Below are 14,626 nucleotides of genomic sequence, written 5' to 3' on the forward strand. Positions count from 1 at the left end.
ACTGATTTCTGGCACTTCGGGCCTCAACACAGACCTATAACAGACGCTGATACCAGAAACATCCTCAATCACCACACAACACCCTTCTCCAACACATAAATAACAACCAAGCCAACATCCACCCTCTTCCCCTCAACACCACCCGCCTCCTCCCCTCACGGCCGCGGTGCACTGTGGGAGCCGCAGTCCCCCCGCCCCTCCACGCCCAGCCCCGCCTACCACTCCCATGATGCCCCTCGGCCCGGACTGCAGCTCCCAGCAGCCTATGGCACGGCCGGCGATAGCGGGGCATGCCGGGACATGTAGTCCCGCCCCTGGGCCCGGGAGGGGGAAGCCCCGTGCGTGCCGGCGCCGCGCTCTCTCGGAGCCGCCATTCCGGCAGGAAGCCGCGGGTGAGGCCTCTCTCCGCCACAGCACGCGTGGCCTCGGACCCCCCCGTCCCCTCCGGCCGCCCCTCACCGGCTCTCCCCCTTCTCCCCTGCCGCAGGTGCCGGCCTCGCCATGCAGATCTTCGTGAAGACCCTCACGGGGAAAACCATCACCCTCGAGGTGAGCGCGGCGGGGCCTTAGCAGGGTTTGCCTTCACCGAGGGAGGCCCCAACGCATTCGGGCCCTGCCGGTGCCCTGGGTGCTCACGGGGCCTGTCCGAAACTGGCTGGCCGTGGTGGGGAGGCGGAATGGCCGTGACAGCGCAGGCGGCGTGCATGGAGCTCCTCGTGGCTCTGCTGCATCTGGGTGCTAGCAAGAAGTCAAAGCGTGTTTTCAGTCCGTTGTTTCGTTTCTTTCATAGGTTGAGCCTTCTGATACAATAGAAAATGTCAAAGCTAAGATCCAGGATAAGGAAGGTAAGCTCAGGGTGCAGTTACTGTTCGCGTTTTGGTTGCTGTATATCGTATGCATGGGTGATCATCTGCAGCAAGCTCATATTTTACTCTAGAATGTCCTAGGTTGTGTTTTTCACTTAATCGTGATCTGTGTCCCCCTCAGGCATTCCTCCTGACCAGCAGCGATTGATCTTTGCTGGAAAGCAGCTCGAAGATGGACGCACGCTGTCTGACTACAATATCCAAAAGGTGAGTAGGGGAGGCTGCACAGAGCATTGTAGAACCTACAGGCTGGCCCTGTTGGAGCAGACTGGCCAAGGCAGCTGAGCCTAAGAAAGGTTGCAGATGGATTTAACCAAATCAATTGATTTAGGGTTGGGTGGCACTTCTGACTGGGGAAGTGTAAAGATTCTGCTTCCAGCATCTCCCGTCTGTCTGCCTGGGCATATGGCACATGGGGATGAGCTGAGTTAGGGGGCTGATGTGAAAAATCCTGCTCACTTCTGCCAGATTAACCTGACAGGGCAATGAGTATCACTGGGAAGGAGGATACAAAAAGCTGTCAGTTTGGTATAGTTACATCAGGAAATGATTCTGCAGTTCCACTTAGAATTGAGAATATAGGCACAGCAATTGAACCTTCTGGGGTTTGGGATGTAGGAGCCACTGTTCTCTGGAGCCTGTATATTGAATAATCCTTTCGGAGCTCTCGTAGATAAAAGCTTGCTTAAATGCATTTTTAATCTATTTCATGTGCTTTCCAAACAGGAATCAACTCTTCACCTTGTGCTGAGACTTCGTGGTGGTGCCAAGAAAAGAAAGAAGAAGTCTTACACAACCCCCAAGAAGAACAAGCATAAGAGAAAGAAGGTTAAGCTTGCAGTGCTGAAGTACTATAAGGTATGTAGAACTGACTCTTAGCATGATGAAAACTGAGTTCTCACCAGGAAGGACATGAAGCCTGTAGCTAGTCTATGTGTAGCCTGGTATATTTAAAGTCCTTCTATTTGCACGCATCCAACCTCTTAAATAGAAAAGAAACTAAGTGTTGCAACTGGGCACTTCTGAACTTCAAGAAGCTTGATGTAGTAACTGTCACAAAAACTACTTTGCTAAAAAAACAACTCAAACTTATCATTGGTGGTAAAAGGTGGTGAGGGCATTTATGAGATGTTGCTTCTCTGCAGTCCCATACAAATAGAGGCTTAGAAAACTGGGGTTGTTGGAAAAGCTGTGTGGAGACCTCAGCACAGCCTTCCAGTATCTGAAGGGGACCTATGAGGGTGCTGGAGAGGGACTCTTCATCAGGGAATCAAGGACTATAGTTACAGGACAAGGAGTGATGGGTTTAATCTTAAATAGGGGAGATTTAGGTTAGATATAAGGACAAAGTTCTTCAATTTGAGGGCAGTAAGGTACTGGAACAGATTGTCCACGAAGTTGTGAATACTTCATCCCTGGCAGTGTTCAAGGCCAGGCTGGATGTGGCTTGGAGCAACCTGCTCTAGTGGAAAGTGTCCCTGCCTGTGGAGGGGGTTGGAACTTTGGATGATCTTAAGATCCTTTCCAACACAAACCATTCTGATTCCATGATTCCCAGGTGGATGAGAATGGCAAGATCAGCCGCCTGCGCCGGGAGTGCCCCTCTGAGGAGTGTGGAGCCGGAGTCTTCATGGCAAGTCACTTCGACAGACATTACTGTGGCAAGTGCTGTCTGACGTACTGCTTCAATAAACCAGAAGACAAGTAAATGTACTAGACAATAAAAATCTGAACTTCTGTACGGTTTAAGTAGTTATTTTTGGTTCCTGTGGTGCTGTATTTCCTCTCTGGTAAATGAGGAAAATCTTTGAAACTTAGATGCTGACTGTGGGCTAGGATGAAATAGTTTGTTTCGAGATTGAAGCAGCAACTTCTTTAGGGAGTGGCCTTGGTTAGTTATGTCTCCTTGAAAGGAGATAACTAGTAGCAATGGCAGAGGAAGAAAACTGATACTGGGTAACCTTGGAAGTGGTCTCTTTAAACCTCAAAGGAGTAAACCCTACATGTACTCTGGAAAAATAAGAGGTCTGAAGTTATGTCTACAATGCTCAATGCTAGAGAAAAGGGTAGTAGAGTCTTAATACATACTGAGAAATTTTATAGCAGCACTGAGGAGGGGGAGAAAGAAGATTGGCTATCTGGAACCAATAGACATAAATAGAGGGTGATGGTTTCAAATGCTTGAGCTGCTTGATGTCAATTGTTACAGTTTATCTCATGTTCCAGTGAGTTAAGGTGGTTGCTGACATTTAAAAGCAGAACATTGTTACATAAACATCAGATAGGAGGAAGCTCATGTGTATCTTTGAAAGTCCATTTAATGTTAAGAGTTGAAGGCCAGCCAGGAACAATACATGTCCTTTAGTGTTAGTGCCTTTTAAAATCCTGGATCCCAGGAAGTTGTCTGTGGAACTTCTTTTTCTTCATAACAAATAATTTCATCTCCAATAACGAATTCTATATTCTTGTCCAAACTTAATCCACAATCCATGCCTGCTTTTATAACCTGGACATCATCTTTAAGATGCTTCAGTGATGATAAAGATCCTACAAAGACAAAAGTGCATCAGAGAAGGTCACCAATATCAGAGGGGGTGTTTTGTTTTGCCCATCTGTTGTGAATATGGCATGTACATTTTGCACTAACTTCACAGGTCACCAGCAGTGCTTGGACACAATTCTTGTTTTGTGGCCATGCCACTTACCTTTCCAGATAACATCCCTCTTGCGGATTAACTTGAACTTCATTTTCTTGTCCAGCAGCCCCTTCTGTACCCTGCATCCAGCAACTGGAATTTTGTTTTTCCCTACTGTTACAGAGAAGATGTTGAGAACAGAAGCTTCCCCTGAAAGGAAAAAGTTGTATGAGGGTGATGAGAATAGGAAACTGACAATGAGCAGAAGCAAGCTTCACTCCTCCACTGACCAAGCTTTATAACAGATATAGGAGAATATGAAATACTTGATTCAATAGGAACACTTCATTAGAGAATAAACCTTAGGCCACATTAGGGAGCAAGAATTTCTCAGTCCATGAAAACTCACCTATTGTATTCTCCACCACAGTGTGGGGCAGCCTGCTATTCAACTCCTCTTTCAAGTCATCAACAAGTTTGTAGATGATATTGTGAAGTTTAATTTTTATTCCCTTTTTAGCAGCCAGCTGTTTAATGCTTTCATTGGCTTTCACACTGAATCCATATATAACACCTGGTAAATAAAACAATCAGCAAGTGATGACTACAAGGGATCATGCTTTAACCAGGAAGTCCATTCTGTAATGTTGCATTTGCAAGGACAGGGTAGAATAAGTGGTTAGCGAAACAAAACCCAGCATTTTACTACTTCCCTTTTAAGGACAGACCATTTACTTCTTCCACTATTGCACATGGACTGCTACTAACCTTGAATCAAAGCTAATGGCTCAAAAAGCCTTAAGAGAATATTCACCTGTGATAGAACTGTAGGTGTCAAAGCAGAAACTAATGCTTACAACTCACCTGAGCACATGTGAAGGACAATGACCTCCCATTCTGGGGCTGGAAAAACAGCTTAGTTGTCAAATCAAGCTGGAAGTTAACTAAATCATTCTTGTCCACCTGTGGACTATCACAGGTGCAATGACCCTATGTTCTACAGCAGGTGAGCATTACAGGACATATGTGGGAACAACTTCCAACACAGTCTTTCCAATTACCTCCCTGAGCAAAAGGGAATTCTTTTGTAGCCTACTTTTCCCGCTTTGCCCTGTTTGAGCATCATAAAACAACCTGAGTGAAGAGTCAGAGTTTAACAGTTCAACTTGCCACAAGTCCTTCTGGTTTGTGGTATTTCTAGTCTCCCCTGCCTGCACTGTCTGATGTTGAAGGAAAAATTAAGATACAAGTTTACCTTACTGATGCTGCTGATAATTATTGAGAGAACAAAACCAGAATGAGTCCTACCCATTTCAATAAACAACTTGTACTAATTGTAAATCCATTTTTAAACACGCACCATTAAATGATTCAGCAAGACTTATATCAGTTTCACTGATATCTCCCATTCCAAAGTGAACGATATCCAATTTACATTCGTTGTCAGCATCGTAGCTGTCCAGAATGTTCAGAATAGCTTCAACAGATCCATCCACATCACCTGTGTGTATAAACAGAAGCACTGCTCACTTTGTACACATCAGAGAAACACTGAAGTAGAACTAAGCACTTGGCAACTCCACACTATGCAACAGGAAGTCTTTTGACATCCATCATTCTTACTGTATTTTCAGCAGTATGTTAAAACACACCTAACAAGTTTATTAATGCCAAAAATTAATTCAATAAATACAGCAGGACAGAGGATCTACATCAGTCATTTTCAGGTCAGGTTTGCGTGGTTTATCAGCTACTGCTGTCACTGTGTATCACTAGATGTTCTCCCTGTCCCACTTTAACTAATACCTAATTGTTCTTGTCCTCCATTTTGCTGATGCAGTACTGCTGCTCATATAGCTTGTACTTAATTCTTTTGATATACATATTTTTAATATATATTTATATCTAGAGACACTTATATGGGTTTTACTCAGCAGTTTCTGGGTAAGGGGTTCCGCCTTGTAATTTTCCTGTTTCTCTGTCCCTGCTGGAAGTATATCCTTCTGACCACCGGGTGGTTTTAGATGCCCATCCTCTGACAGAGAGGTTCAATAACCTGTTCAGGTTTGCACTGATCAAACTGCTGGTAACAGAATGTTCTTACTAGTTTAGTGCTATGCTTCAAACTGAGCATTTGAGAAACACAGAACCAATGTTTAAACAGAATAGAGCAGCACCTTTAACAATTACCGAGAGCACGTTTTTGTCCATCTCTGTTTTCTCTTTAGGCTTTAAAAGCATGACACGCTTGTTCTCCTTGTACAACACCGCCTTCCTCTGCCTCCAGGTCAGATGGGCTAGCTGCTGGTGCTTCTTCTCATATTCCATCCTGTGCTCCTTTTGCTTTGCCTCAATAACTTCCATGTCCTTTTTCAGCTTCTCTTGTTGTTCAACATAGGTTCTCCAAGCCACAACTTCATGCGCCCTTTGCTGGGCAGGAAGAAAGAAACATCATTCATAGCACTGCACCAGAAAACTCCACAATAATGCAGCTTCAGCATTCTGCATCTTTTCTACAGGCTCACTCATTTAATTTCACACTTAACAGCAGATTTTGCTGCAAGTATGGCAGAGAATAACCACAATAGTTTCTTTCCTGGGTTACAACATGACTCAAGGCTTATTCTTACGGTAACTATGCACTGCAGAAAAGAATTATAGTTCATTATTCCATGTGGTGTTTGGCCAGCTCTCACCACACCCATTTCAAGCTGTGTTTTATGCATGTTCTTGACAGAAACTAGTTCTCTGATTCTAAAATTAAAACACTGATATAATTAAGCAGTGGATTGTTTCTCAGGTTAATAGTGTGATCGTATAAAAGTCTTCTGTGCCTTTTAGGAAGGGAACACAGAACATATCCTGGATATTCCTCTTTCAGAGCACCTAGTTCAGGTCTCAATACCCATGCTCATCCTTCATCTTTCACCAAATTATCCAGGTTATTTACAATGAAAGCTATGATTTGTTTTTCACTCAGCGCCTTCCCCTCCACCTCAATGCAGTGTGAGTTTTCCAAAGGTCTTTCTGTACCTCAGATTCTACTTCAAGGATCTCGTCTCCTGCTGAAGGGACATCCTTCCAGCCCATGATTTCCACTGGGATGCCTGGAGATGCTGCATCTACAGCCTTGCCATTCTCATCAAACATGAAACGCACTTTTGCCCATGTCTTCCCTGCAACCAGAACACAGCCTTTTCGCAGAGTTCCTCTTTGGATGATGGCTGTGGTAACTGAACTAGTGAAGAGCAGAGGAGAGAATTAACAGGCAAAATTAAAGTGACTCTTCTTCCATTTTTTGCATTTAGCTTTAGTAAGAAAACACATTTAACACATTAAGTGAACTCACCACCAAAAAAAACCCCAAACCCCAACAACTTTCTAGAATTCAGTTTATTTTTAGAGGGCAAAACACACGTTGTTACCAGAGAATCTGCAAAGGAACTATGATATTTGAAAGAGCACAATGTCATGTTACACATAATTCACCAGAAATTGTGTATGTATTACGAATATTAAACTTTGTCATTCCTATTTTTAATGAAACTTTAAAAAATTGCATCTGTTGTAGCGTTTTAAGCTATTTCCTGTGCTCACAGGATTTAACTTCAGTGAGATGATGAATTTTGCCCTATCACTATATAGCTTCTTTTTCTGCCTCTCATGCTGTACAGTAACAATTCAATGCTTCAGTCACAAACACTGCAAAGAAACTGCTACAGTTTACCAACAACAGAAAGCTCAATGTTAAACAAAAATCCTGAGGTACAAACCAACTGAACAGTGTCTGCACTGTTACAAGTTGCTTCATTAAAGCTGAAAAGGAAGCAGGTTACTTACCCCTTCCCTTTGTCTTTGCGAGACTCGATTACAGTCCCCTCTACCAGACCTGTGGGATCTGCCTTCAGCTCTAATATCTCTGCTAAAGCAACAGTTGCTTCTGCTAAAACCATCAAGTTTTCACCCTGTATAAAACCATATACACACAAATATATATATTTATATTAATTATAAACCTTGCAATAATTTGCTACAAGTGTATTAGGAATGCAAATTGAAAAACAAACCCAAAACACAACCAAACAACCCCCAAAAACCCCAACTAACCAAACCACCCAAACTGAAACTTGGTGATATCGACCACCCAGTCAAGATTCCAGGACACCATAGAGACAAAATTGTTGGTCTGTTTTCTTCTCTTTTCCCCCCAGTTTGTTCTAATTACATTTTGGTTTTGAGAACAGATACCACAAGCCAGCTGTCAGCAGATCCAGATCTACATGAAACAGGGCAACAATGTGTGCTATAGAGGTGAATGAAGATGCCATTTTTATGTATGGCTATTTTAAAGTATAAGGACATGGCTTCAAAGGGTCTTGAACTTGCCTGAAAACTTAGAAAATTACTTGGGATGCATTTGGAAAGCCACCAATAAGGATGATGCTGCTGCAGCAGTTTGGCCAAAGCTGCTTTGGCCACCACAAAAGTAAAGTCCTGATTTTACTTGTATTTTCACTTTGTAGCTCTCAGTTGTTTGCCAGGATTATGGTAAATCCTGCAAGATCACTACAGAACTACATTCCTGTGATTAGGCACGTGTTAGGAAAATACTCATTCACTCTTGTCTGAATTTTCCTCTTCCTGCATAGCACTATCAACAACCTTGATTCTGATTTCATACAGTGAGCAAATATACCAGGAAACAGCAATTAGCATTAACCTGAAAAAATAACCAGAAGGAAATTGATATATTATTGCTGACTGAAGGTCTGAGCCTCTAAATATGACAGGAGGATGTTGTAAATGATTCTGGTGAGAGCCAGCAGCACTTAGCTCATGATAAGGTGTCAAATACAAGGATGATTAGCATTTTATTTTCCAGCTGACAAAAATGCAGCTGTATGCATGTATTAGACACCCATGAACACCATCATTCTTTCCACCAAAACTTTACCTTGAGTGCAGAAATATTTACAGCTTGAACATCACCTCCAAACTCTTCACAGACCACATCATAGGCCAGCAATTCCTTCTTTACTCTTTCAGGATCAGCTTCAGGTTTGTCACATTTGTTAATGGCAAGGATAAGAGGAACTAAAAGGAGAACACACAAACTCATTACCAAGCTAACCAAACATTGCTGCTAATAACACAACTGCAATAAAAGGTTAGAGCAGGTTATGGCCACTCAGAGCATACGACCTCACTTTGTGCCTATTCCCTGAGTAGGCACTGAGATCTGAACTACCACAAGTAAGCTGGAGGAGTTATCTTACTATGGAAGAGGAAAATCAGCCCCAGTAACCCCCACAGCCACACCCTATGAGGGGGTTCTCACAAACATGCAAGTCCTACAAAAACCTTAGTATTTTAATATCTTTATGTATTACTGCAACATTCAGTACATTTTCAAACACCTTCCCAAGGAAGAAGGAAGGGGATTACAAGAATTACTTCCCAAGTGTGTGGACTCCAGTCCAAGGAGTTCATTTTGAGAAGTAAATAAACATTCGCAAAGTATTCACTGTTAAACCTGCACAGTAACACACATCTTGTACCTTTACTTTGAGTACTGGACTTGCCACTCCAAAGTGTAATATTAACAAGGTGAACACTTTACCTCCTGCATTTTTAGCATGTTGAATGGATTCTATAGTTTGTTGCATTACTCCATCTTCTGCTGCTACGACCAGTATGACGATGTCAGTAACAAGGGTACCTCTTGCTCTCATGGCTGAAAAAGCTGCATGTCCAGGAGTATCCAGAAAAGTTATCTTTTCCCCAGAAGGCAAATGCACTGTGAACAAATGAATACGGTACATTTAAAATCAGCATTTCTCAGAACTTTATTTGACCTACTGTAAATCAAGCATCACTTCTTTAAGAACTGTTTTTAATAATAATGACATATTTGAGGCAGATGGATAACTTTTGGCATGGAGCAAAACCTGCTTTTAACTCTTCAGGGAAGAAAAAGTGTCATGGAATCTTCAATAATTCAAAGAAGAATCATAGTAGTATCAAAGTTTGTGTTGGAAGGGACCTTAAAGCTCATCCAGTTCTAACCCCCGGCCACCAGCACAGACACCTCCCTCTGGAGCAGGTTGCTTCAAGCCCCGTCCAACCTGGCCTTGAACACTTAGTCTAATATCAACTGTGCAGACAAGCCACTTCTAAGTTCCATCCACACAGTTATGACAGTTACCACAATTGATGATTTCCTTTTTCACTGCTTACATATACACTGTTTATGTTGCAAGATTTTTCCCCACAGAACTGGCAGAAAGTCAGCCCGAGTTGCAAGATGGAGAGTAAGTTGGTTTCTACACAAGCGTGTAGACATGATTCATACCAAGGAAAGCACCAATGTGCTGGGTGATGCCTCCTGCTTCCGTTGCTGCCACCTGAGTTTTTCGCAGGCTGTCAAGTAAGGTTGTTTTCCCATGATCTACGTGGCCCAAGATGGTAACAACAGGCGGTCTGGGAGTCAGTACTGCTGGGTCTGCAGGAGGCCTACAATTACAGCAATGAGGTGGTTTGTAAATACCAAAGAAGTTCATTGAGTGATATGCACACCCACTATGCCTTAGAAAGAGCCATCTACCAGAACTCAGTGATGAATGGGTGAGTCTCCTCACTGATATCACAACTCCCAGCTACACCCCACAGTTAGCTCTGTTAGTATTCAGTCTTACTGCAGCAATTAATACAGCAATTCAGTAAGGCAAAGAAGGGGTCACTTTTCTCCAGGGAACAGCACAGAAAAAGCTCACCTAAATAAAACCAAATCCAAGTACCAACTTTATGACCAAAGAAATCAAAATAGTAAAACCTCCCTGTTAAATATTACCAGATCATGACTGTATCAGGTATTACCAACATATCACCAGAACAACGGAAATACAGCGTATAAAAAACACCTGCAGGAGTAAGTAGGATAAAAAGAACCAAAAAGAGCAGTTCACAACTTGCCTCTTGACAGCATCTGTGTTTTCTCTTTCTTTTTCCTCTTTCAGTTTTGCTGATTTATACTTCATTCCTGACTTTTTAACAATTATCTTGATGTGGTCTTCATATAAGATGGAATCTGGTTCTAGTGAATCAAGGTTAATGTCTGTGTATAGCAGCGCTTCATAAATATGATCTGTAAAATGATAAAGACATTTAACAATTATATCCACAAAAACGTGGGACAAAAACATCCCACTTCATACAATTTAAGGCTTTTTCATTAGTCGTTTATATCATGCTAATAAATTTCATTCACAAAGCATTTTGCCTTTAGATTGATCTGCAAGTCCCTGTCATGCTACAGACTTACAAAGAAGAACTTGACTGAGAAGCATCTACTGAAAACGACTATCTTATTAGATACTGCAATCTTATTTTTCGCTCAGATTTTCAGAGCTTGCTTTTCCATTAACCCCTGAGAAGGAAACAACTAAACTCATGTAAGCCAAGCAGCAAAGCAATGATTCAAGGAGGGAGGAAATTTGATAAATCTGTTCATATGCCCCCTTCTTTGGTAGCAGAAATACAGAACATAATGCATTAGTCAACAATTGCTGTACACTGACCTAATAATATTACAAATCTATCTGTACAGCAAGACATGACAGACTTTTCTGCTTCTCTCCTCCTTGCTGAGAGGACAGTTTGCCACAAAAAGTACCCATCTTTTTGCATAAAAAGAGATTGGAGATTGGTATTATACAAGTATGGAGTTATTCCAAATGTCAGTAGTCAAAACATGATAATAACCCCCAAAATGCCACTGAAAACAGGTCAAGCTGAGCCACTGTGGAACCCAAATGGTTTGTGGGGTTAAAAGAACAAGCCTGCTTCTGTAAGCCCAGTGTTAAGGCAGTCACTTGAGTGGGGAGTGTTTCCAGACCAGTCCTTCCCATTCACAGTTAATCAAACGACTTGTTTTAATGAAATACATATTGCTCCTGAACCCAAGACCCAACGGTTGGATTACAGGCTGAAGCTCTTTTATGCCTTCTCTTTTTACCCACAGATTCTTTACTCACAGGGGTCCAGCACTGACAAACCAGGGTGCAGTGTCTTTCCTCCCAGAATACTTTGGCACTCAGAAAATACAGTCATGAAGAGCAGTTCATGAGGATCTGAAGCCTTCCTACTGGAGATGGAAGACAGTCCTGGCTTCTTCACATTAAAGTGTCTTGTCTGGTAATTTGCATGGCCTGATTTTTTCTCTTTAGTTTGCCATCATGTCTACCAACATTTCCTTTGGTATGGGCACAATTTACCTTGCTAAGGGAGAGATTAGCAACCACTGACTAATGCCATAATAGACATCCTTCCCTTTGCCACTCTTGAAAGTGGCATGACAGATTTTAACTGCTGTGTTTCATTTGATCTTAAACAACAGAGCAGGGTCTCACCTATGTCTTTACCCATAGCTTGTGCAAGTTCCTCAACAGTCATCTTCTGCCTTATCTCCACTTCACCTTTTGTTAGCAGTACTTTCTTTTTCTTCTTTTTTGTCTCCTACATGGAATTAGACACATATATAGGAACACAAAGCTGGCATAAAGTAAGAAATAATAAAAACAATATTAAAAAGACAATTATGTAAATCACTGATGTAAAAAAATCAAGCCATATGATGTAAATATGTATTTTTACTATGACACTAATAAACTATGATAAATTAATGACTTAACACACCATGATGAATATTTAAAATGTACAGGATACTACATTTAATCTTTTTCATTCTGAATATTGCAAAACCAGGGGAAAAATTAACAAAATATTTTTCATTTCTGTTTGTAATAACTAACTTCCTCCTGCCTCTGCAGGATTCATGATGTTGCTGGTATAAACACTTTAACATTTGAGAGGAAGTCATGCTGTAGTCATATATTAAGTACATTCTGTCTTATACATTTGTAAAAGCTCCTCTATATTCATTAATAAAGCTCTTCTTTCTCTAATTAGAATCTTCAAACTGAGCTCTTGCACTTTCCACATAAACCCAGAGATCACTGGATGCTGTTAGTCACCTCCTTTGTAGCTAGATGTCTGCGCTGTGATAAGGCGATACTGATTGATTTGTCTTTGTGCCAGAAGTGTGGATACAGAAGGATGGATCCCACGGGATGTGCAGATGACTGCACAGGCTTCCATTGTGCCCTGGAAACTTTCCTGTAGGACAGAGTCTGCAGCTGCCGACAAGTACCACGTAACTGCAATAGATTCTCAAACTTCAGTATCAACCCCCGATTCATTTCCTCACTGCAAATACAAAGGACACATTGAAATCAGACTCAAAGCTGAAAGATACTCTTCCCTGTGATAATACAGGCAGGAACACAAGGCACAGAGTGTTGTGTTTCAAAACAGGCCTTTTAATGCTGAAAAAGTTGATCTGTTCAGTAACTGCTCTGTTTTTTCAGTTCCCTTCAGTTCTTTGTTTTCCTCCATTATTCCAATGTGGACACACAGATCTACTAATATTGCCACAGCTTACAAATCTTACACCTTCCTCCACTCACCTTTAATATGAACTATTTACATTTTGGGTTGACATTACCTAGGAAAAAGGGACATTCACATGGCTAGTTCTGTACCAGTAGTTATCCAGGTGCAACAAACCTCTCTGTAAACCACATCGGCAGTATGCTTCTTACAAGAGCATATACCACCACTGAAACTCTGTAGCACTGTAGTAACACCAGTGCTGTCACATGGACAGAGCTGTCTTTTGAGGCTAAATCCTGCCTTAGCAACTAAGCTTTCCAAGATGCTTCTGTCAGACCATCCCACATCTTAACTTTGTCTTGGGTCATTTTGTACACTACCCTGTATACAAAAGTCTCCTATTTGAACTTCTCATCCTGTTCAGAGCTATTTAAGTCCCTGTGCTCAGTGATGCCAAGCTCTATATCTTCTATCTCTTCCCTCAGAGGTGGCTTTGTACCAGCTTCCAAGCAGCTCCGAATGAGTGAAACGCTATCAGTTCCTCCCAAAGCAACTGCAACTCTCCTGTAACCATATACCTGCAGAAGTAAGATGACAACTAACCAACCAAAACCAACTACTTGGGTGAGGTTTTCTCCCTAATGAGAACTTTAAAGGGACAGAACCAGTAAAGCCAAGGAACCCACAAGACTGCATACACAGACAACTAACACAAGGTCAGGATGTGACAGGACAAGCTCACGGAGCAGAAACCCACGGGAGATTGCTGACAGCAAGGAAAGCACTCCCGGCTCTCAGGGTCAGCAGTGCCGGGATGGGCTCTCCCCGATAGCTGGCACTGCACAGCAGCCACCAGGCTCCACAGACCTTCCTCCTCACAACCTGCGCTCCCCTGAGGGCAGGCCACGGGCAGCCGCCTCACACACCCTCACCCGCTGCCAGGGGCCCTGCGCCGCGCACCAGCACCGCAGACCCGGCAGCTGCAGCCTTCCCCACGGTCACAGCCTCCCTCACCCCCTTCCCCGGGGCTCCAGCACCGGAGGCCGCCTGCAGCCCGCCCGGGACAGCAGTGACCCAACACAACCCATACCACAGAGAGACCCCATAACCACCCCCCCACCTCACCCCTGTGCCTGACGCCGGGCTCCGCCGCTCTACTGCGCAGGCGCCGGGCGGCGCCACGGGCATCGCGCATGCGCAGTAGTGACTGCCTGTGCGCTCTGCCTCCCCTCACGGAAGGCGGGAAATCTCCTGTCAGGATGGAGGGGTCGGAGGCGTTGCTGGGGGTGTTGGATACTGTATGTCTGTAACTACATATACATACACACACACATACACACATACACAGACTTAAATTTGGGGTTCTTCTGCCTGTGAGATGTTCTTTTCTCTTTGCAATGTCCAACAACAGGAGAGGGATGTGGAACTGATGGAGTGAGCCCAGAGGAGGTCATGGAGCTGCTGGAGCAGCTCTGCTCTGGAGCCAGGCTGAGAGAGCTGGGCTGGGGGACAAGAGAAGGCTCCTGAAGGGGAGACCTGAGAGCAGCTCCAGTGCCTAAAGGGGCTGCAGGAAAGCTGGAGAGGGGCTTGGGACAAGGGATGTAGGGACAGGCCAAGGGGAATGGCTTGAACCTGCCCAAGAGAGGGGAGACTGAGCTGAGCTCATTTATGATG

General features: G+C 43.2%; 2 protein-coding genes across 3 annotated transcripts; one reads left to right on the forward strand and one right to left on the reverse strand.

Moving 5' to 3' along the window:
* The first annotated feature begins 326 nt into the window (after positions 1-326).
* On the forward strand, positions 327-2,617 carry RPS27A (ribosomal protein S27a). The gene is made up of 6 exons (XM_005144014.3): positions 327-392; positions 488-549; positions 791-845; positions 988-1,073; positions 1,593-1,724; positions 2,425-2,617. Exons 2-6 carry the CDS (start codon positions 502-504, stop codon positions 2,572-2,574), a joined length of 471 nt encoding a protein of 156 aa, XP_005144071.1. The 5' UTR covers positions 327-392; positions 488-501; the 3' UTR covers positions 2,575-2,617.
* Positions 2,618-3,164: 547 nt separating this feature from the next.
* MTIF2 (mitochondrial translational initiation factor 2) lies at positions 3,165-14,120 on the reverse strand. Of its 2 annotated transcripts, XM_005144013.3 has the most exons (14): positions 14,078-14,120; positions 12,535-12,766; positions 11,911-12,016; positions 10,475-10,646; positions 9,855-10,015; positions 9,123-9,299; positions 8,457-8,596; positions 7,343-7,467; positions 6,536-6,740; positions 5,680-5,932; positions 4,863-5,003; positions 3,912-4,076; positions 3,572-3,712; positions 3,165-3,413 (listed from the first exon to the last, which is right to left on the reverse strand). In XM_005144013.3, exons 2-14 carry the CDS (start codon positions 12,757-12,759, stop codon positions 3,244-3,246), a joined length of 2,181 nt encoding a protein of 726 aa, XP_005144070.2. In that variant the 5' UTR covers positions 12,760-12,766; positions 14,078-14,120; the 3' UTR covers positions 3,165-3,243. The 2 variants fall into 2 exon arrangements, with proteins under 2 accessions (XP_005144070.2, XP_030900464.2); XM_031044604.2 differs by lacking the exon at positions 14,078-14,120 and having other exon boundaries at positions 11,911-12,052; positions 12,535-12,674.
* Between the last annotated feature and the right edge of the window lie 506 nt (positions 14,121-14,626).

This window comes from Melopsittacus undulatus, chromosome 3 (genome assembly GCF_012275295.1).
Source record: "Melopsittacus undulatus isolate bMelUnd1 chromosome 3, bMelUnd1.mat.Z, whole genome shotgun sequence".
In the NCBI taxonomy this organism is placed as follows: Eukaryota; Metazoa; Chordata; class Aves; order Psittaciformes; family Psittaculidae; genus Melopsittacus; species Melopsittacus undulatus.